Raw genomic sequence first — 23,366 nt, forward strand, 5'->3', positions numbered from 1 at the left:
GGGGGCGGGCGTGGTAGGGAGAGGGTAGTGGGGTTATGGACACTGGGGAGGTGATGTGCTATGGTGAGTGCTGTGAAGTGTGTAAACCTGGCAATTCACAGACCCGTACCCCTGGGGCTACTAATACGTTATATGTTTATAAAAAATTTTTTTAAATTATTTAAAAAAAATCATCTAATTCACTGGTAAAAACTTCAAACACAAGGAAAAAAGAAGTAAATATAATTAAAGACCTTTGTCTTCTTAAAACAACTGGGAAATGGCTTTTTTAACAGCTTCCCCCACCCCCCCAAAAATGTACATATAGATTTACCTCTATATTATATTCTGTGCCATCTGTGTTGATTCTTATTGTAATATCATCATCTCCTATGTGGGCTAGAACTCTAGAGTCAGGCTCACCTTAAGAGAAAAAGAAAAATCCATCATTAAGAAATACTTACATCAAAAAATAAACTATGCACTAGTGTCAAAAATCAACAGAGTCCTTCATCAGAGTGGAGTGTGCCTAGGTTCTGTAGAAATCAGCCACAAAGAAACAGAGGCCCCAGTAAGCAGCAAGACAGTCACATTTCCAAGAGTAGCCTCAATTCATCTGAAACCTTTCTCTTTCCCTCAATCTTCTTGTAAAAATTACCTAGTGTGTTATAGAACAAAATCAAAAACAAACATGTAGATGTTCTTCCGAAATAACATCACTTATTACTGGTTAAGAAAGAACTAAGAGAAGGGCGCCTGGGTGGCTCAGTTGATTAAACATCCAATACTTGATTTTAGCTCGGTCATGATCTAAGGGTTGTGAGATCAAGCCCCCACAGGCTCTGCGCTCGGTGTGGAGCCTGCTTAGGATTCTCTCTCTTCCTCTGCCTCTGCCCCCTCCACCCCCTCCTCAAAAAAAAAAAAAAAAAAAAAAAAAAGAGAGAGAGAGAGAACGAATAAACTAAGAGGAGGGCAGAAAGCATGATCTGGAACACACAGGGCTTGCTCTATTTGCAGGTTATTTTTTAAGATTTTATGTATTTATTTGACAGAGAGAGACACAGAGAGAGCGGGAACACAAGCAGGGGGCGTGGGAGAGGGAGAAGCAGGCTTCCTGCCAAGCATGGAGCCCAATGGGACCCTGGGATCATGACCTGAACGGAAGGCAGATGCTTAACAACTGAGCCACCCAGGCGCCCTATTTCCAGATTTTAATGCCATTTCTTTTTCTGCAGAGGAAGTTCCAGAAGTAAGCCACAACTGCTCATTTGATACACCATCTTAGATAAGTACTTAACAGAATCATAAAGTCAATTATTTTACCTCCTAGCTTCCCTGTTTAAAATCTCGTAAGGGAAGCCTACGATCCTTCCCTGGAGACAAGAGGTTAAATTCTTACCAAATGGGAGGAAATACCGCACCTGGGTGGCTCAGTGGGTTAAGCCTCTGCCTTCGGCTCAGGTCATGATTTCAGGGTCCAGGGATAGAGCCCTGCACCGGGCCCTCTGCTCAGCAGGGAGCCTGCCCCCCCCACCCCCACCCCCCACCTCTCTGCCTACTTATGATCTCTCTCTTGCAAATAAATAAACAAAATCTTTAAAAAAAATGGGAGGAGATTCATTGTAATCATTAAAATAGACAATCAGTATCCATGCTAAGATAATCCTCATTTCCTCCTGTTTGAACGTTCCTCCTTTCAAACTTACATAACTTAGATACAACAAAGAGCACTCCTTTGACACCCCTTCTTCCTCCCACCAAAAAAGAATATGAAATCAAACTAGATCTGGACACCTAATACCCCCAGACACAAGGGCAAACAAACAAGCTTCATACTAACCAACTACGTGTCCCCTGAAGAAGTCCTGCCATTTGACGGTGTACTCACTTTCGTCTTTACCATCTACCACCACGACTTTGAAATTTTGGGAAAAGTGTTCAGTACTTGATGTCAGGTATAATTTAAAATGTCTAAAGAAAAACATGCATCCACATTTTACTGTAAGCGCATAAAATCTTCACATAAAATTTTACTGCACATAAAATTTTCACATAAAATTTTACTCTAAGCACATAAAATTAAGTTTACTTAAAAATAACTTGAGAGCTGCCATTAATAAAACACTATGCAAGTTATAACTGTTTTACTAGGTACTTAGCATTATGTCACCTACAAAGACGAACAGACAAAAATTTTTTTTTGACAAATTTCTTTAGCTGTTAAGAATTCTGCAAAACAAAAGACTAGAATTAGGGGGGAAAAGATTCAAACAGTTTATGAGTTCATACTTCCTGGAGACTGTGAAGAATAAGGAAACACACATGGACAGTTCGAATCCTGCTTGTCTAAAAAATTTACTAACGCCTGGTGTTAGGTGTGACTTACTGAGTACCTACTCAGCGCTACATGCTCTGCTTACACTGTCTCCACTTCACACGGTAAATATCGCTGGTTGAAGGTCAATCAACATACTCAAGGTTACACAGCTAGTAAATGATGAACCTGCAAACCAAAGTGCTGTATTTCAAAAGCCTATACTGTGCTGCCTCTAGCAATCAAGCCGGTTTTATTGCTCTGCAAAATTAATCACTGCTACTTTCTATATTTAAAAGCACTCATGCTTTTTTTTCTCCTTCTAAAGAGAACTTCTCTTGAAAAAAATTAATCCACGATTCCTACGAGGAAAATAAATATACCACACAGACATTAAAATACATACTTAGTTATTTAGTCAGCTTAATATACTTCTGTTTTCTACCAGTTTCGGTTCTGACATAAAATCTGGGTGTGGTGAGCAAGAATTTTTCAATTATTATTTACCCTTTCAATGTGCCCACGAATACCGAAGATAAAGGTATGTTTTTCATCTCAACCACAGGAACAAATTTTGTCAACTGTGGGGCTGAAACTATGAAATGTTACTTCCCGTGGGTTTGCCTAAGTCTACACTGCCAGAAAGAATCTAGACTGGGACTGTCTCCATAGCAACAAGTATTTTTAACTTTTTGAGCAAAACAAGGTAATTTTAGTTCGCTTGTGGTTTTTTAATGGTCAGAGGGAAAGAGAGACAATAGAACATTATTTCAAAAATCCTTAGACCATCTTCTCCTGTTCTCCTAAAACTATCTTCCCACACATTCACAGCTACGATTTTTTCCGTTACACTGATGACTTTGTATAAAAAAAAAAAGCAAGCCTATTCTAAATGCATTATTCAGTTTCAGAAACCAGAAAATCTGATCATTTACAATCACCATCTAGTAATGAGCAGCTTCACATTGGTAAGTTCCGCCCTATACAAACCGATCATTTCAAATATCCCGCTTTGTTTTCTTTTAACAACATAGTGTCACAGAAAGGGCTTTGGAGTCTGACAAACCTAGCTCAAATCCTGTCTCCACCACTTAGTGCTTGCTCTTGGCCTTTACCTCTGAACCTAAGTATCTTCATCTACAAATGAAAATAATACCATAATGCCACCTACTAACTGAATAGTTTCTTGGGGTTAAATGAAATAAACTATTTTAAAGTACCTGGTCCAAAGTTTTCCTACATGGTTAGATACATTTCCATTTAAACACTTCAGATGAGGTGCCTGGCTGGCTCAGTGGTTAAGCACCTAGCTTTGGCTCAGGTCATGATCCCAGACTCCTGGGATCGAGCCCCGCATCGGGCTCCCTCCTTGGCAGAAAACCTGCCTCTCCCTCTCCCACTCCCCCTGCTTGTGTACCCACTCTTGCTGTGCCTCTCTCTGTCAAATAAATAAATAAACCTTAAAAAAAAAACAACTTAAGATGGAAACTCTGTAAGATAAATTATAAACCTCCCGGTCTCCTTACACAGAGAGATAATACACAGATATTGTTGAACACTCTCTTAAAAAATCAAAGTCATCTGGTGCACCTGGGTGGCTCAGGCATTAAGCATCTATCTTCAGGGTCCTGGGATCAAACCCTGAATTGGGCTCCCACTTCTCCCAGTCCCCCCTGCTTGTGTTCCCTATCCAATAAATAAAAGTGAAAAAAAAACCAAAAATCAGCGTCATCTATGAGAGCCGGAAGAGAGGAATGTGTGAGGTTATGGGAGTATTTCCCCCATAGAATAAAGACTGTACAAGCCACCTCAAACCTAAATTAAAAAAAGAAACAGAAAGCTCAATTTTGAGTTCTTATTTTGCAGTTTTCCCCTTATCCTTTGCTCCTATTTATCTCTTACTACTATACCTGCTCCTTCACCAAAATCCCTATCAACACAGCTAAAACAGCACAGACTTGAATTCAAATCCTTTATCTTCCACTTACTAGCTGAGTGACCTTGAGCAAGTTACCCAACTCCTCTGAGTCTCAATTTTTTTTCCCCCAAAAGCAGAGGAACGAAAACTTCGTTGTGGAGCACAGTGAGAATTAGAGATAGCACCCGCAAAGTGAATTACACAAAGTAGCGGATAAACGAGGACTATGATTCATATCATCACTGCTCAAACTTGCTATAGGTCTGGAAGCTGGATAATCAACACAACCGTTTGACATGAACTCTGAGAGAAAGAAATTATTCAGAAATAATCTAAGGATAATGGCAATAACTTAAAAAAGCCAAAAAGATATTATAATATATTTGCAGGAAATATCAGTTACACATACGATCAATATACTAAACATGACAGAATCAACTAATCAGAAGAATGATAAAAGGATACAAAAAGGTAGACACAGAAAAGTAAATGACTTACGAACACATGAAAAGATACTCAATTTCACACAAAATGAAAATCAAGACAACTATGAGACTCTATCCCCTTTCACAGGGACAAAACTTAAGGGCTGATGAAAACCAGTATTGCCAAGGGTAGCAGGTTATAGGTGAGCTCATATACTGCTGCCAGAGGAACAAACGGGGCTAATGTCTCTAGGAAGAAATGTGGTAACACCAGTAAACATTTACAGTACGTATACCCTTGACTCATCCTCCTTTCAGGAACGTAGCCTATAAAAATACCTAAACAAGGTATAGTCACAAGGACAGTTATCAGAGCATTGTTTGCTACAGAAAACAAAAATCACTTCACTTAAACAATATGTATCCATGGGTTATTAGCGAACAAACCATTACAATTCTACGAAATAGGAATATTTATGCAGCTGTCAAAAAGGAGGTAAATCTACTTACCTGTATTACCTACACGTACACAGATCTATATGCAAAAAATATGCATTAAAATCTTTTAGAAATTTATTTGGGAAACTTCTGCATTTGCAAAGTTTGAGGAGGACCTGAAAATTTCTTACACCCTCCGTAGTTTGCTTTTTAAACCAAGTGCATGTATTACTTTCTTTTTTAAAAATATTTGCTGTGGGGCGCCTGGGTGGCTCAGTCAGTTAAGCAACTGCTTTCAGCTCAGGTTATGATCCCAGGGTCCTGGGACTGAGCCCCACATCAGGCTCCCTGCTCAGCAGAGTCTGCTTCTCCCTCTGCCCCTCCCCCTGCTCATTCTCTCTCTCTCTCTCAAATAAACAAAATCTTTTAAAAAAAAAGATTTAAAAAAGTAAAAACAGGCCTTCATCATTTGTTGGGGAATTCAGTCTCGCTGAATCACTCAAATACAGAGTGATTCAGTCCATTTACATTCTCTCAGTGTGTGTTTTGATATCAGTAAAGCTCCCTAAAAAGACTTTTGAACGAGACCTGCAATTATCTAACAGATTTACATCTGCAAAACTAAGAGAAAGCAAAATTACTGCCCAGAGAGACCATATCAATTTATGGCACTATATTAATTTATTCCCACAAGGCTGTGGGGTCCTGAACAAATCCTTGATTTCTAAACCTCAGTGTCTTCAATTATAAAACAGAGATATTATTTAGTACACAGCTGATGGTTCTAAAGTAGAAAAAAATATTTTAGGGTAGTATAAATCATTCAATTAATTAAAATCCTTTTTTAGAATCCCATAAACATCATTACCATCATTAATACCTTTGGAATACCCATTTGTTTTTAATAATCATCACTATGAATTTTGGAATAAGCAATAAGTAATATAAGAATTATGACTGACTGTAATTATATTACAAATTTTTAAAATGTAACTTCCTAAGGCTCCAGTAAACACCCTTATTCTTCTCCTTTTGCCAAACTAAGCCCCGCATTGCCCCAATAGTTTTCTATAAATAATCCAAATTACCTTTTCAAGGCTGAAAAAGTCAGTAGTGTTTCTAAATGTGTTGAGGCCTGTAGATCCCTTTTTCTTACTGAATGCTGTTGGATATTGGATAAAGAGAGGATATCGTAGTCTGAGAGTAAAGAATCAAGCTTTTCTGAAACAAAGGTAAAAAGGTTATTAACACCTAAACTTACTAATTAATTGTAATATCACTAAAATGATAAAGTCTGACAAGAAACTGTTTCTGACATAATGCATTCTGAAGTGCTAAGCACAACCTACGAAACATTCTTGCCAAAATAGATAAATAAAAAGCAAAAAACATACAAATTAAGCTGAATTTAATCAAGACCTAACTTCCGGTTTTTAAGACATAAAGGGATTAGATTGCCAAATTAACTAACAACCTTAGAAAACAATCCGCTGCATCCAGAGTGTCAGAATCCCTACAAAATAAATGACCCAATTTCTTCAGGAAATGAATGGTATGGGAAAGAAGGGACAAGCAAAGACATAATACAATGGTCCTCCCTTATCTGTGGTTTCCAGTTGTGAGGTTTCAGTTCCGGGAAGTCAGCTGTGGTCTATCAGAAGGTCAGTGCGTGAGCCTAACACTAGATCAAAGTGCCTGTATCAATCACCTCACTTCATCTCAACATTTATGCAGTTTACCATCTCACAGCCTCACAAGAAGGATAAGTATAGTAAAGTAAGATCTTAGGAGAGGTGCCTGCCTGGCTGGCTCAGATGATACAGCATGCAACTCTCGATCTTGGGAGTTGTGAGTTCAAGCCCCACGCTGGGCAGAGAGCTCACTTAAAAAAAAAAAACAGGACTTTGGGAGAGACCACATTCATGTAACTTGTATTATGGTCTAGTGTTATAATTGTTCTATTTTATTATTACTGTTGTTAATCGCTTACTATGCCTACTTTATAAATGAAACTTTACCATAGGCTTGTATGTAAAGGAAAAACATTCTATCCTAGGGTTCAGTACTATCCACAGTTTCAGGCACTGGGGGTCTTGGGATGTATCCCCCACAGGTAAGCAGGGACTACTATAGACAAGAACACAATGTGTGAACCTAGATCCTAGATCAAACAAATCAATGAGGAAAGACACTTGTGACAATTAGTGAAATCATGAGTTCATATCCATACTAGATGCTAATAATTTTGATATCTCTGAGTATCACATTACATCATATTACACAATCAGCTAAATTCTAAATTAAAGGCATTTCTGGCTTGCCTGCTTAGAATTTCTAAGATGAAGGTGACCAACTTGACCTGACCACTGCTAACTTGGGGCTGTATCAAGTCCTTATCAATTAATGTGTAGTATGCAAACAGCAACAAATGTATTAATGACCTCAGCAAACCAAAGGTAAAATCTTTACAGAAAAATTACATTTTCCAAATTAAAGAGCAAAAAAGTGGTAATACCCCAATCATTGCTGTCTTCAACAGACACAGCAAAACAAGCAATCCACTGGACATCAGATACCCACTGGATATCAGAAGTGATATGACCAAACTAATCCCTGAATAAAAACCAGTATTAATTACTGTACCCGACTGACCTGGAACCCAAGAAAAGCAAAGATGTGCTGCCCCAAAGATAAAACAAAATGTTTTTATTTGGTACAGAGCAAAAGTAAACATGAAGTAAACAGCATGACACCAATGTTAAGTGACTTTCCGTCAGCAACTCTGCTGCCTCTTCCAAAACCAGGAGGGTTTTTGGAAGACAATTTTGGTGACTGGAGTCTCTGTACAAACTGTCTAAAAATATGTGAGCTGATGCTTTCCGTTTCTCTCAACAAATTTCACTACAGAGGGAATGGTATTCAAAATCATTCCACCGGGCTTAGAATGGCCTTAAAAATATAACACCAGGAGCTTAAAATACAAGTATATTGTTACTGAGGTTAAATATGCCCATAAAACCACTTTTAAAAGAACTGACCCAATACTCTTCACTTCCCTCTTCTCCTAAATATGATCCTCAATTGGTTCATTCACCCAATCATTAATTCACTGTTACATGCCAAACTCTGGTCTGTATGGATACAGCATTAAATACAGCAAAGTCCTTGCTTCCTGCAGCACTCGCGTCAGTAGCACAGACAGACGATACACAACATAGGTCAGTGCCATGGACATTAAAGCGGAATAGCAAAGACAGGGACTAGGCAGGGCCAGTTTATAAAGAGTGGTCAAAAGAAAGATGCTTCGCTGTTACACAATATTTGGGCAAACCTGAGGAAAACAATGGGTAAGCATGTGGTTATATGATAAAAGTAAATTTCATCAAAGTCCATCCAAGTCGGGGCACCTGAGTGGCTCAGTCGGATAAGCGACTGACTCTTGATTTTGGCTCAGGTCGAGATCTCAGGCTCATGAGATCGAACTGTGTGGGGTTCTTTTTTCAGTGGTGAGTCTACTTCTCCCCCAGTGTGCTCGTGCTTGCTCTAAAATAAATGCATAAAATCTTAAAAAAAAAAAAAAAAGTCCATCCAAGTCTCTAGCTCAAGATAATATTAAATAAAATGACAACAAGTTCACACTACTTGGCTACCACTCGTTTTTCATCAATAAAATTTCCTTTGAAATACAATCCTGGGGCGCCTGGGTGGCTCAGTGGGTTAAAGCCCCTGCCTTTGGCTCAGGTCATGATCTCAGGGTCCTGGGATCCAGCCCCGCATCAGGCTCTCTGCTCAGCAGGGAGCCCGCTTCCTCCTGTTTCTCTGCCTGCCTCTCTGCCCACTTGTGATCTCTATCTGTCAAATAAATAAATAAAATCTTAAAAAAAAATAAAATCCATAGAAAAGCTGTTTCAAAAGGTATCAATCACTTTTATGCCAATAGATAGGCCTTGGTGATTTGGCCTTGTTAATTACAATGCTTAGCAGCACCAATGAAAAACCTTCAAGAAACTTACCATTTATTCAACTTTTTTTTTTTTTTTTTTTTTAATGTAGGCTCCATGCCCAACATGGGGCTTAAACTCATGGACCCAAGATCAAGATTCACATGCTCTACCCACTGAGCCAGCCAGGTGCCCCTATTCAACAATTTTTGAGTGTGTGTTTTATCACGTAATCTACACCAACATACCTGGTGTAGTATCCCCTTTTTACAGATGAAGAAACAAGTTCAAGGAGAAATATATCACAAAGCTAATTTAGCACAGAACCAAGATTTGAACTTGGGCTTCTCCGGCTGAAAACCTCAAGCTTCACTGACATCATACTTGTGAAATTCCTTAAAAATATCCTAGCTTTGGGGTGCCTGGAAGGCTCAGTCAGTACACTATGTGACTCTTGATCTCAGGGTCGTGAGTTTAAGTCCCACATTGGGTGTGGAGCCTTAAGTAAATTTTTTTAAAAGTTCAAGAAATATATACATTCTAGGAGCAGCTGAGTGGTCGAGTCAGTGACGTGTCTACCTTCAGCTCAGGTCATGATCCCAAGGTCCTGGAATCAAGCCCCAAATCAGGCTCCTCACTCAGCGGGGAGCCTGCTTCTCCCTCTCCCTGCTGTTCTCCCTGCTTGCGCTCTTGCTCTCTCGCACTTTCTCTCTCTCTCTGTCAAATAAATAAATAAAATCTTTTAAAAAAAAAAATCCTAGCTCTTCTTGGACCTTCTACTTTTTGGCCTCCTACTTTTTGATGTGCCAACCAAACATGATCTCATCTCCCTCTGAATTCTGTAGCACTTTGTTAATACCTTTTTTCTGGCTTTCTGTTATAGTTCTTATTTCACAGACTGTAAAACAGCCAAAAGGGAGCTGGTTGCATTATTCACAGTACCCTTATCTCACAAAACCCAGCACAGCACCTTGCAAAAAACAGCATTGCCGTGTGTACAAACTGCACAAATTCTCAATGCTAAGATACTGATACAACCCTTTACAGCTCTTCAACTTCCCTGATACAGGTTGGTACATGAATTCAGTTTCATTCAAGATCATAATCACTCCTACTGCCTGAGAAACTTAACCTCAATACTATAGTGTCATTGTCAATAACACAGGCCAGTTATCCTTGAAGTGTGGTCCCCACACAGCAACATCACCTGGGAACTTGTTAGAAAAGCCAGTTTTGGGGCACCTGGGTGGCTCAGTGGGTTAAGCCTCTGCCTTCAGCTCAGGTCATGATCTCAGGGTCCTAAGGATCAAGCCTCGCATCGGGCTCTCTGTTCAACAGGGAGCCTGCTTCTCCTCCCTCTCTCTCTCTCTGCCTACTTGTGAGCTCTCTGTCAAATAAATAAATAAAATCTTTAAATAATAATAATAATAATAATAATAATTTTAAAAATGGTTTTTTTAAAAAAGGCCAGTTTTCGGGTCTCCTCAGTCCTACTCAGTCAGAAATCCGTGGGTTGAGGCCCAGCGATCTGTGTTTAACATGCCTTCCAGGTGATGCTGATGCACTCCAGTTTGAGAGCCACTGAACCAGGCTCAAGGAAGCAGCTCAAAGTGAAGATAAAAGCTTTAGGCACGAAGACGGTCCTTGTTCAGCCTTGCATTATTTCCAAGAACAAAAATCAGAAAGAAGGTAAATTAATAACAGAGAAACAGATAAATTATATGCCACTTCCAAATGACAAAAAAAAAAACTACAGTCATTAAAAATGCTGGTAACAACAGACTTTTACGAACATGGGGCAACACTTACACTATCATATTAAGCAAGCGTAGATTAAAAAAACTATTTGTATTGCATGATCTTAACTATGTATAAAAATAGGTCTAGAAAAAAGAAAGAGCACGATAGTAACATCACTGGTTATCTTTAGGTATATTTCCATAATAAGCACTTTGAAAATGTAGCTTGCTAAAGCACTTCAAAATACCTAACTAATGTGTCTCAACTGTAATTTGTCCTCTAATAACTAGATAGCGCACGCTGGATGCCCTGGGGCCATCGCAGACAACTCGGTACTGGCACTCCCTCCTGCAGCAAGAGGAGAGCCCGCTCTCACTACTGCCCCTCACGAGCAAGGAACCTCTCAGCCACCTCCCTGCACTTCGCCTCCAAATTCCAACCACTGGTAATCTCAACTTTCTACAGCTGTTTCAACAGAATGTGAAACACTTCCCAAGAGTTTATCTTTTATTTTTATCCAAATCTCTCAATAAACTTAAATATAAGCCACTTCTTTATCTCTCTTAGCACTCCACAATGGCTGCCCAGCACTCTCTAGAACGAAAACACCTCCCGTGCTTTCTCCAAGTTGTCCCAGGAGTCCTGTAAACAACTGAGCTTTTCTCATTTTAGCTGGCTACAAACACAAAATTAGAAAACAACAGACACAATTCAAAAGGTCAGAGTACTCCTTTATTTAGGTATTCCCTGCCCAACCCTCCCCGCTCTTCTCTGCCACATGCCATGGTTTCCCTCCCTTGGCCTCCTCTGGTCTTAGAGACCCTGCCCCCCCTTACTGCTCTTGTAAATTTGCCACCCCATGGCTCCCTTTCTGCATACATATCCTGCACTGGTTTCCTCCCTTCCAGCACACCGCACCTTGTCATTTCTTCAACATGCTCTGGAAGTGTTTCACCTTCGAGGCACCAGGGATATAATGGAGAAGAAAGAGAAATGTATTTCTGATATTATGACACCAGAGGAAAGACCAACACACACAAAAAAATCATACAGTATGTAAAGTACCAAGAGAGAGGAAGCTGCAAGAAGTTATGGAAGGACAGAGCAGGAGGATGGCCCCTGCCTGGCGAGCCAAGGACGCTTTCCCAGTGAAACAGTACGGAAGTTAAGACCAGAAGGATGATGGAGCGCCTGGGTGGCTCAGTGGGTTAAAGCCTCTGCCTCTGGCTCAGGTCATGGTCCCAGGGTCCTGGGATTGAGCCCTGCATCGGGCTCTCTGCTCAGCAGGGAGCTTGCCCCCCCTCCCCCGCCCACCTGCCTATTTGTGATCTCTGTCTGGCAAATAAATAAATATTTTAAAAATAAATAAATAAAAAGAAAGTTGAACTTAAAAAAAAAAAAAAAAAAAAAAAAGGACCAGAAGGATGAGGAGACAGTGTTCTAAGTAGAGGGCATAACACATACGCTGCGGTTCCCAAGAAACAGAGCATAATTTCAAAGAAAAAAGCAGCTCACTGAAGACGGAGGCGGCAACGGCACACAGATGGGGAGAGGTGTGAGACTGGAGGCAGGCAGAATTCAGTCGTAACGGGCCAGAGAACTAAGTTACGGATTTGGGACTGTGGATAAGGCAACGGCTGGAAGGAATTTCACTGGGACCGCAGTGTGGAGCGTGGGCGAGAGGGGAACAAGGCCAGAGTCTGGGAAATCAGCTCGTAAGCAGCCAAGCAATGAAGGCGGAATCACCCAAAGACCCCCAAGGTTTCTGGCATGGGTACGTGGGTACATAGTGGCACCACGTTCACTGAGATAAAAAAAAAAACATGAGTAGGAGCAGCTTTGGGGGAGGAGCTGACAGAAGGGGACAGCTGGATGCTCGAAGATTCGGGAGTTCCCAACTACATCTTGTTCTTTATATAGTGTGCAATTACACTGTTCATTTACAAAGGACTTTTCTGCATTAAGTCATCGTATATTTGCAGTTATGTTACTGATAAGTCGCATAGTGATTTTAAGCAGGAAGAAATCAAATGTGCTTTGTACCATTCTCAACACTGACATGAGCCATAAAAAGCAGCTGCTACTTCATTCCTTCTATATGTTCTCAAAGAATAAGGAGAAAGCTGGAGCTTCAGGCCTGCAATAAACTGGCTTCCTCCGTGTAGGTGTGAAGTGGCCTACAGATTTGATAAACCTACCACTCCACCCTTCTTTCACACCCAAATTGTTTCATCGCTGGGATATGCTTTTATGGCCACTGACTTCTATAATGACAAACTATACCCATATTTCTTTTGTCAAGCTCAGAGTTAACACTTTTAAGATAAAACCAATATTTTTAAAAAAAATTTTTTAAGACTTTATTTATTTGTCAGAAAGAGAGTGAGCACACACAAGCAGGGGGAGCAGCATGCAGAGGGAGAATCAGGCTCCCCACTGAGCAGGGAACCCAATGCCGGACTTGATCCCAGGACCCTGCAATCATGACCTGAGCCAAAGGCAGATACTTAACCACTGAGCTACCCAGGTGTCCCAGTATAAAGACAATCAACTGTTGTACAAAATGAGTCCAGGAACATTTGTGGACTTTTTACTTAATTTCTCTTTTCTTTTTGCAATAAATTGAGTATTCTTGGAATACAACTTGCAAGTATAATGCAGAAACCCTGTAGCTCTCTTCTCATTCGCGACTGCTCTGCTGTGTGACGTAGAGTTTCCCAAGATGACGCTCTCAGTGCCGTGCTCCCACTTCTGGCATCAGAAATGGAAAAGAAAAAGCCAGGACTGCTGTGAAATGTTCAGTATGTTTGTGCAGTAGGCCCATGGGACCTGAATGTCCTTCAGGACTCCCCAAATTATGCAAGAGAAGACAGTGACGTGGCCAGGTTACCGTGAAGTAGGCCCTAGATGTAGGTGAATCCCCCCCTGTGACTAAAGGAAGAGAAAAAGGAGAGCAGTGCTCTCTGCTAGGCAGTGGACCCGGAGCTTGGGAATTAAAAAACTTAATTTTCTGGGTTTACACCAGTTAGTGGGGGATGGAGGATGAGCTGCCTCAATAATTCCCCACCAAGAACTCTTCAGCAGGGACAAGATTCCCCAGCAAGACCAATCACATGGAAATGCTGAGCCCAAGACAAGTCAGCACAGCCCAAGGGACCCTCTAAGGAAACAGACTGGTCCATACACAAATCCCAGTTAGGCACTGAGGCTGCTTCCACAATTTCCAGCACCTCTGTCTCTTCCTAGACTAAACATTGTATCCTATACTTCCTTCTCATCAAACAGTAGACAGCAAGTAATTTTGCACATATTATATTTGAAGTGCCTGTGAATACAGAGATGGAAATATCAAGTGGACAGTAGGATACATGAGTTTGGAGCTTCAGAGAACAAGGCTAGATCAGAGTATATATTAAGTAGTTATCAGAATACAATCAAATGTAAGTGAAACCAGGACAGCAGATGAGACTTGTCAAGGCCTACAACTCATGTTAAAAGAAAAGAAAGAAAGAGAGAAAGATGCAATACGGGCAGTAGATACCAAACCCTTTGGTTGATTTCAGGGCTAAGTTAAGGGATATATGAGGGACGCCTGGGTGGTTCAGTGGGTTAAGCCCCTGCCTTCAGCTCAGGTCATGATCCCAGGGTCCTGGGATCGAGGCCGCATCGGATTCCTTGCTCAGCAGGGAGCCTCTGCCTGCCTCTCTCCCTGCTTGTGTGTACTCCTCTCTCTCTGGCAAATAAAATCTTTAAAAAAGGGGGGGGGGATATATGAAAAAGCACTTGATTTCACTTCCCTACCTCAGTAAAACCCATTTCCTACTCCAGTCCCTCCTTTCCTCTATCAATCTTTTTCAGACTTCCTTTAAATTATACTTTCAACTGAAAACACCATCCCTCACAAATACAAAACGGTAAAGAACCCAAAAATCAATGACACTTGGGGGCGCCTGACTGGCTCAGTGGGTTAAAGCCTCTGCCTTCCGCTAAGGTCATGATCCCAGAGTCCTGTGATTTAGCTCCGCGGGCTCTCTGCTCCACGGGGAGCCTGCTTCCTCCTCTCTCTCTGCCTGCCTCTTTGCCTACTTGTGATCTCTGTATGTCAGATAAATAACATCTTTAAAAAAAAAAAAAAGTTATAGGATTTCTCCCAATGTCTTCACCATGGCTCTCTGCTTAACTCTTCATTCTATTCTAGAACTACAGTCTTCTCTTTGACTAGTTCCAAGCAGACTGGCATGAAATCGCCCTTGGAACAGTTAGGGTGATTAAGTGTTTCAGTTTCAAAAGAATGCAGCCTGTAAGCAAAATTAACATCAAAAGAGGAAGCCAGACGTCAAAATATTGAGCAAAATGGGGCTGTCAATAATGAAAAACAAGCACTGCAATGTGGAGAATCCCCACACCAATAACCTCAAGGTAAATTTCAAAATGTGTTTCAGATGCAAACCTGCATCCCTCATCTGTGACCTATATTTTTTCCCTCCACCCACTACATCCTCTTTTATTAAAAGTAACACAAAGGGAAAACACTTTTGAAATCAGAGTGAGACTTATACACCCCAGCTGCAACTTCAAGAAGATATCATCATGACTAAGTTCACATGACTCATAACTTTCCTGAATTATGCAATTCATAACAGTTCAATTGAAATCATCTTGGGTGTCCTGTGGAGTACTCCAGAAGCCAGGATTCTAGTATATATTTCTATCCTTCAGAAAAATGTTGTCAAATCCATGGTGGGGGGAGGGCCTGGGTGGCTCAGTGGGTTAAAGCCTCTGCCTTCAGCTCAGGTCATGATCTCAGGGTCCTGGGATTGAGGCCCCCCACCGCCCACCGCAGGCTCCCTACTCAGCAGGGAATCTACTTCTCTCCTTCCCTCTGCACCTAAACCTGCTCTTGTTCTCTCTGTCTCTCAAATAAGTAACATCTTTTTTAAAAAGTTATCAAATCCCTAATCAATATTTAGTACTGAGGGGCACCTGGCTGGCTCAGCTGGTAGAGCATGTATCTCTTGATCTCAAGGTTGTGAGTTTGAGCCCCACATGGTGGGTAGTGTTTACTTTAAAAAAATTTAATACTGAAATTATAGTAACATTTTAAGACCAGTAGGCTATAATAAACCATGCTCTTTAACTATAAAACTATTTTTTTATCTTGACCATCTAAATAATGGTAAGGTTAAGTTAAGCAACTAATCACATCTGGAGCCATTAAACACACACACAGAGTCACTCTTCAAAAGAAAAAAATTACTCATAAGGCATATATTTATCACTGTGAGAATACGACAACTCAGTATACCTTTCTGAGACTCTTTTCCTACTGTTTTATTTTAAAAACTAAAACATGCTCTATAAGGTTTATTTCAACACTACAATATCTAAGTGCCCCACCAGGAGAGTCCTTATTTTCCCTCTTCACCTACCTAAAGTTCAAGTCTGGCCTTGAGTGCTGCCTCCTTCAGGGAGCCTTCGATAACATTCCGAGGCTAGGTTCAGGTTAGAAGAGCTAATGTTCTTCCAACATTACGTGAATGCATGGATAAGTCTATGCATTCTTCTGGCACCTGTGGTCAGCACTCTGCAAATTAAAAACACAGCCAAAACCCAAAACCTCTATGATCTGTGAATGTTGTGGAGGATTCATCTAGAAAGTAAGGTTTTCCTTTTTACTATGTGCTTCCTTAGGATTCCGGCCACCTATTTTTCCATCTGTGAACAAGAGCATGATGATAAAAATGATACAGCCATGCTACAGTAAAAATACAATTTTAGTATCTCAAAGTACATGTTTGGTTTTTTGTTTGGTTTTTTTAAATAGCCATGATCTAGGCCACTTTTTTTTTTAATACTTTATTTATTTGACAGAGAGAAATCACAACTAGGCAGAGAGGCAGGCAGAGAGAGGAAGAAGCAGCTCCCTGCGGAGCAGAGAGCCCGATACGGGCCTCGATCCCAGGACCCTGAGATCATGACCTGAGCCGAAGGCAGAGGCTTAACCCACTGAGCCACCCAGGCGCCCCTAACATGTTTGTTTTTATTAACATTTATTCTTATGAAGTAGATCCTTACTCTATCCCTCCATCCTGACCATCACTACCTCAAAATTTCCCTTCAGTATGTACTGACTTCTCACATCTCAGCCCTTCCTAACAAGCTCCCTTGCCTTTCGTTACACTAGTCACCTGTAATCCATTCCAGTTCCAGATAACCACAAAGCAGTTGTTCAGGTGAGAACACTCAACAGCTTTAATACCCTCAGTCACTTTCCATTTCTGTCCATTAAATTAAAGAAACTGCCAGGTAAACTAACGTGAAAGTTTTAATTAGCTACAAAGAAAACCCACACAGTGTCTCAACCAACACAACACGACTCACAGAATCATGGTGGGATCTGAAGACCAAGACAACTGAAAAATCGACTTTGCACACTGGGAAAATATACTGTGATTCGTACTTAATTACTAAACTGTCTTATATGTCAACTTCTGTAAGGCAAAGAATCTTAAGACTTCATGAGCTTACACAAATTGCACATCTTTTAATGTATGTCCATCCTAAAATCCACTCTCTTCAGAAAATCTAAGTAAGGGGGGGACGACATGATTGGGTGATGGGCATGAAGGAGGGCACTTGATGTAATGAGCCCTGGGTGTTATACCCAACCAATGAATCACTAAATTCTACCCCTGAAACTAATAATACAGTATAGGTTAACTAAATTGAATTTAAATTTTTAAAAAAGTGTCAGTTGGGAAAAAAAAAAAAGAAAAAGAAAGAAAATCTAAGAACCCTCTACTTCCTGGGCTCAAAACTGTTCAAACTGGTCATCCCTGGTAATTTTTTTTGTTTGTTTAAAATGGCAAGGAAGTCATTCAAGCAGTATCAAGAGTTGGCCTGGTAGGTTCAAGCGCCCCCTCCCAGCACCCCCATAAACTACAATTTAAGTAAGTACCCGCTTACAAAGGTCGCAAAACCCAAGTCCAGGATGAGTTCTCCAGTCACCGCCTTCCAACCAGATTACTACATGAAGAACCTCCTACAGCAGAAATTCTAGTTCGCTCCCTGCAGAGCCAGAAAGAGCTGTGGAGCTTTGGGCCCTTCCTATCCGCACCCCCCCCCCCACCCACACCAAGTCCTGGCTTTGGCAGAACACCTTGGTAGGGCAGGGACCGGGACCACATCCCTCCCCAAATACGAGGCACCACCACCCCCCTTACCGCTTTCCACAACACACTCCCCGAACACCAATTCTCCCAGGCCCTCAGTCACCACCGGGGGGCCCTTCCAGTATCCCTTTCCCATTCAGAAGGACAAGCCCTTCTCCCTCCCTTCCCTAACTCCGAGAGCCACACCCCCTTTCTGCACCGAAAACTTTGGGACGCGCCACCGTCCAATACCCCGCCCCTAAACACCTGAAAGTTCTGCTCCCCCGCTCTTCCCCGAAAGCAGCGCGCTCTAGGCGCCCGGCCCGCCCTAAGCCAACTCTCCCGGGTCTTTACCGAGTCGCTCCGGGGAATCGTCCGGAGGTCGCGGCGCCAGCACGAAAGGAACCACGCTGGTCAAGAAGAGGAGACACTGCCTCATGTTCCCGGCCCGGCCACCGGCTCCACCTCTCTAGGCAGCCTTTCGCCTGACGGGGTCTCGGGACACTGCTCACATTGGGAGAGGAGGCGATCCGCCCGGCCCTGCCCCTCTAGCCTTTTTCCTCCCGCGCCGCCTACCGGAAGACTCTAGAGCCCGGCTTTAGGCCTCCGGAAGTGCAGGGAGCGCTCCAAGAAGACGGCTCAGCCCGCTTCCGGGCGCCGCCGACCCCCGCACCGCCCACAGCCGGAAGCCGGGCGCCGCGCGGCATGCCGGGAGCCCCTCGCTCGCCCCGCCCCGTACTGGCGCCCCGCCCCCTCACCGCCCCTCCGCCTTCCCCTTTCGTGCCCCCGGGGTGCGGCCGGCGCCTGCTCCGTCGCGGCCCGGAACGTCCTGAGTCGAACCATCGTGGCCTCGCCTGTGTCCCCGGGTGACCACGAGGGAGGCGGGAGCTCGAGAGTAGGTCCTCAGAGGCGCGTCCTCCCGCCTCCGTGGTCTGTGTCCTCCTGGTCAGGATCCCCGTTATCCTACCACCCTGCGCCCGAGGGCGGACGGGGAGGGGCGCCTGGCCCGTTTTGCTCGGGGGAACGACCCAGCCACGAAGCTCAGGGGACGCAGGACGGCCGAGGCCCTGCGCCTGACCCCGGAGAAGCCCCGTGCACGCGCCAGCCTCCCGGACCCAAGCGGAGTGTCCAGCCCGCTGTCCGCGCCCAGCGTGCGGCCACCGGCGGCGCCGTCGTAGCGAGCCCGGCTCGGCGGAGGGAAGTGATCGCGAGCTGTCTGAACGCGTACTTTCTTGTCGGCCCCGCTGTAGGCAGGGGCTCTGCAAACTCAACAAAGATTCCAGAACCCCAGCCCTACAGCTCATCCGGTGAGCTCGGGAGCCAGACTGTTCAGCCGGCGTTATACAAAGTTCTGCTTGCTTCGTGTAGCTTCGAGTGGAGATTGCCCAAAGCAGTTTGTGTTTTGTTTTGCAATCCTTTCCATAATTTTAGCTCGTGTAGTTGGGTGAGAGTGTTTACAGTACTGAAGAAAACATTCTAACAGCTTGGCTGCTTACTGCTCTTTTGGTTCAACTCAAATGTATACAAGTAGGACATAGCACATTTTCCACTTAAAAGTGAGTGCAGCCGCCTTTTCTCCACTATGAAGTGGTAAATTGTTAGGAATAGGATGTAGCCTTGCTCGGTGAACTTTCGAGGCTAGTTCCTAATAAAATACACAAACTGTGGTTTAAACAGGTTCATTGTGGTTTGCCTCAGTAAAATCTCAGCATCTTTCCAACAGTTGTTACCGATGGTTACTGGCTTTCGTTTTTGGCCTAAGTGAACCTGGTACGTTCATCTGCGCTATGCCCTCATTACGTATAAACAACGTGGCTCACCTAATGAAAACGTAAGCGAATTTCATCTCTGTAAATTGCACACAGCTTTAAAAAAAATTGTATCTCTTGGGGTGCCTGGATGGTTCAGTTAGGCTTCTGGCTCTTGATCTCAGCTCGGTTTTGTTGTCGTTGTTGTTTGTTATGGGGGGTTTTTTGTAGAAACTTTTTTTTTATAATTTCAATTAACTCACATGCATTGTATTAGTTCCAGAGGTAGAATTCAGTTATTCGGCAGTTGCGTATAACACCCAGTGCTCATTCTATCATGGGCATTGAGGAGGGCGTATCACCCAGTTACCCATCCCTCTACCCACATACTCTCCAGCAACCCTCAGTTTGAGGTATGATTAAGAGTCTCATGAGGGGTGCCTGGGTGGCTGTGTGGGTTAAGTGTCTGCCTTCAGCTTGGATCATGATCTCGGGGTCCTGAGATAAAGCCCCACATTGAACTCCCTGCTCAGCAGGAAGTCTGCTTCTCCCCCCGACCCCCGCCATGCTGTCTCTCCCTCTTCCCTCTCTCTAATAAATAAAATCTTAAAAAAAAAAAAAAGTATCTTATGATTTGTCTCCCTCTCTGATTTCATCTTTCTTTTTTTTTTTTTCTCTCTTCCCCTCAGCTCAGGTCTTCATCTCAGGGTTGTGAGTTCAAGCTCCACTTTGGGCTCCAAGCTGGGTGTGGAGCCTACCTAAAAAAAAGTAAGGTAGAAGATTTAAAAACTGGATCAGTTGTATCCCATAAAAATGTGACCATTGTATACAATTTCAAAACACAATTAGAATATCATCTCCCGAACATCCAGGCACCGTACTCTGCAGCTTGTAACTTTAGTAGATCCTAGATTATATTCTTTTGGTGTCTTTCACAGCTCTAAGGTGTCTTGCTCATAGGAGGCACTTAGCTGTTTAATAAATGCCATTTTTAATTTTTTTAAAGAAGGCTCCATGCTCAACGTGGGGCTTGAACTCATGGCCCTGAGACCTAGAGTCACATGCTCCACCAAGTGAGCTAGCCAGAAGACCCAATAAATGCTCTTTATCTAAAAGTATTGTTCTTGATCCATTTTCTTATTTATATCCAGAAGTCCTAGATTTTCAAGGATAGTCCAATATGAAGCACTCTCTCCCATTTACAAATACATACTCAAATTAGGATTTCCGATTTGAGGTTTGTCTTTTCATTATCAGCAGTCCCTATCTTTAAGATAAATTAACACTGCGTGCGAGAGATAAAGAACCGGAGGAACAGGAGAGGGACACACTGGATAGAAGAAGTACTAGTCCAGTGATCTTCAGTCTCTTATGGCGGAAAGAACCGATCAGGATGAAATTTGCAGCATAATGTATAATGTAAGTACGTTTAAAATTGAAATTATTAGAGGTTGTTCTTTTAACCAACTGAGCCACCCAGGCGCCCCTAGAGGTTGTTCTTTTACATTTACCAAATAGGATATAAATATCTGAGAGATTTGGTAGCCAGTGGTCACCAGCCCCCACACAGCCCCCCAGTGATCCCTGCTTCTTGATATTCGCACTCTCGTATAGTCAGTCTCCTAACACATCGGACCAATAGCATAGAGCAGAGGTGATCATATTTCACTTCCAAGATTTTAAGAGACTACTTTTCCCATTTGCGGTGCTCTCTTTCTTGCTTGCTTTCTCAGGTCACTCAGTGGAACATTCAGGAAGCCTCCAGAGAGGCCCACAGGAATGGAGATCATCATCCCACAGCCAGCAAGTACAGAGACTTGCAGAAGACTACACGAGTAGCTTGGAAGTGAATTCTCCAGCCCTAGGCAAGCTTCGAGGTGACATTAGCCCCCCAACCCAACAGCTTGACAGCAACCTCGGGGGACGCTAAGCCATTCCCTGATTCCCGACTCTCAGAAACTGTAGGAGAGAATAAATGCTGTTTTAAGCTCCTACGTTAGAAGTAATCTGTTACACAGCCACTATCATCTGCTTAAAAAAACACAGCCAGGGACACCTGCTTGGCTCAGTCCATAGAGCATGCAACTCTTGATCTCAGGGTCATGAGTTCAAGCCCCATGCTGGGCATACCACCTACTTAAAAAAAAAAATACATGAGCGGGTTGGCTGAATCCTAGGGTCCTCTTCTTTTTTTTTTTTCTTTTGAAGATTTTATTTATTTGTTTGACAGAGATCACAAGTAGGCAGAGAGAGAGAGAGGGAGAAGCAGGCTCCCCGCTGAGCAGAGAGCCTGATGTGGGGCTGGATCCCAGGACCCTGAGATCGTGACCTGAGCCGAAGGCAGAGGCTCAACCCACTGAGCCCCCCAGGCGCCCCCTAGGATCCTCTTCTTCACACCAGAAGTGGTTCTTTTAATTTAGGATTCAATTAAAGTAATTAAAAGATTCTTGAGATTCACCAATCTCTTGCTATAAAATGAATTCTTTATAATTTATATACTTATTACAAGTGAATTTAAGAGTAAAGTAAATTACAAAGAGTAAAATATTTACAATTATTAAACACTTATCGCCACATATGGTTGCAGAGTTAACTACCAGATCTGCAAAAGTATTGATAAGACGGTGTAAATAATCAGAGAAATAGCTATTTGGTTCTGGCTGAGTTTGCACTTTTTTCCTGTCATCCTAGCTCTATTTCTCTTATTCGCCGCTCTCTGTCCTATTCTAATCCTACCTCGACTTCTAGATGAATAGTGCCTTTCTCCCTCCATTTCTAAAATGCGGATTATTGCTGCATATGTATGTTGTTGTTTTTTGGGTTTGTTGTTGTTGTTGTTTTGCCAGTGAACATGTCTGTGTGAAGCACTTCAGGAAACATGAGCCCATTCATAAATCTCCGTCCGGTACCAAGCCCCACTGCTGAAATACAACTATCGACAAAATCATCGACCGAGAACTCTAGTTGCCAAGATTTCAGTTCAGAAATGGTAACCTATTTCAGATTCTTTTAGAAAGAAAAGTGAAAAATAAATCATGCGTGGGGCAAAGCATAATATGGGAGGGTCCTCACCAATCAACAGATGACTCTTTGCAAATTCTTTAACTGGAGAAGGAAATAACCAGGCCTACTTGAAAATGGGATAATATCCCCCCCCACCAAGTTCAAAGAGAGAAGGAACCCAGCCATTTCATTGAAACTATTATTTCAAGGAGATTCACTTAGATAAAATTTTAGTAACTGTTTCTCTCTCTCTCTCTGTCTCTCTCTCACTCTCTCTCACATACACACACACTTTTTAAATACCTTTTTTAAAAAGATTTTATTTATTTATTTGGCAGAGAGAGATTACAAGTAGGCAGAGAAGCAGGCAGAGAGAGAGAGAGGAGGAAGCAGGCTCCCTGCTGAGCAGAGAGCCCGATGCGGGACTCAATCCCAGGACCCTGAGACCAGACTTGAGCCGAAGGCAGAGGCTTAACCCACTGAGCCACCCAGGCGCCCCTTAATGCCTTTTTCTTATCAGGCATCTTTATCACAGGATTCTTTGCAGCCACTCCCTGGACATGGTGAGCAGAGGAATCATACCTCCTGTATACTGTATGACGCAGAAAACATGAAGCTGGGTTGGTTCTTTTTGTTCTTCAATCCCTTCTTCCTCCCTTAAGATCTCAGAGTAATTGGGACGCCTGGGTGGCTCAGTGGGTTAAAGCCT

At 42.6% G+C, this 23,366-nt stretch overlaps 1 protein-coding gene and 1 long non-coding RNA gene across 4 annotated transcripts in view; one reads left to right on the forward strand and one right to left on the reverse strand.

The window, feature by feature from the left end:
* Positions 1-18,541, reverse strand: part of ADAM17 (ADAM metallopeptidase domain 17) — a 55,071-nt gene extending 36,530 nt beyond the window's left edge. The window contains exons 1-4 of one of the 2 annotated variants that reach the window (XM_045979587.1): positions 18,261-18,538; positions 6,163-6,295; positions 1,820-1,950; positions 314-402 (exon numbers count right to left, since the gene is read on the reverse strand). In XM_045979587.1, coding sequence (XP_045835543.1) covers positions 314-402; positions 1,820-1,950; positions 6,163-6,295; positions 18,261-18,345 — 438 coding nt within the window. In that variant the 5' untranslated portion in view covers positions 18,346-18,538. Of the gene's footprint in view, positions 1-313; positions 403-1,819; positions 1,951-6,162; positions 6,296-18,260 lie in introns of both variants that reach the window. The other variant, XM_045979588.1, reaches the window with a different exon arrangement.
* Positions 18,542-18,706: 165 nt separating this feature from the next.
* On the forward strand, positions 18,707-22,895 carry LOC123925926. Of its 2 annotated transcripts, XR_006815110.1 has the most exons (4): positions 18,707-19,213; positions 20,912-21,073; positions 21,388-21,489; positions 22,501-22,895. It is a non-coding gene; the product is annotated as an uncharacterized LOC123925926 (long non-coding RNA). The 2 variants fall into 2 exon arrangements; XR_006815109.1 differs by lacking the exon at positions 22,501-22,895 and having other exon boundaries at positions 21,388-21,806.
* The last annotated feature ends 471 nt before the right edge of the window (positions 22,896-23,366 follow it).

This window comes from Meles meles, chromosome 15, assembly GCF_922984935.1.
Source record: "Meles meles chromosome 15, mMelMel3.1 paternal haplotype, whole genome shotgun sequence".
Classification (NCBI taxonomy): domain Eukaryota; kingdom Metazoa; phylum Chordata; class Mammalia; order Carnivora; family Mustelidae; genus Meles; species Meles meles.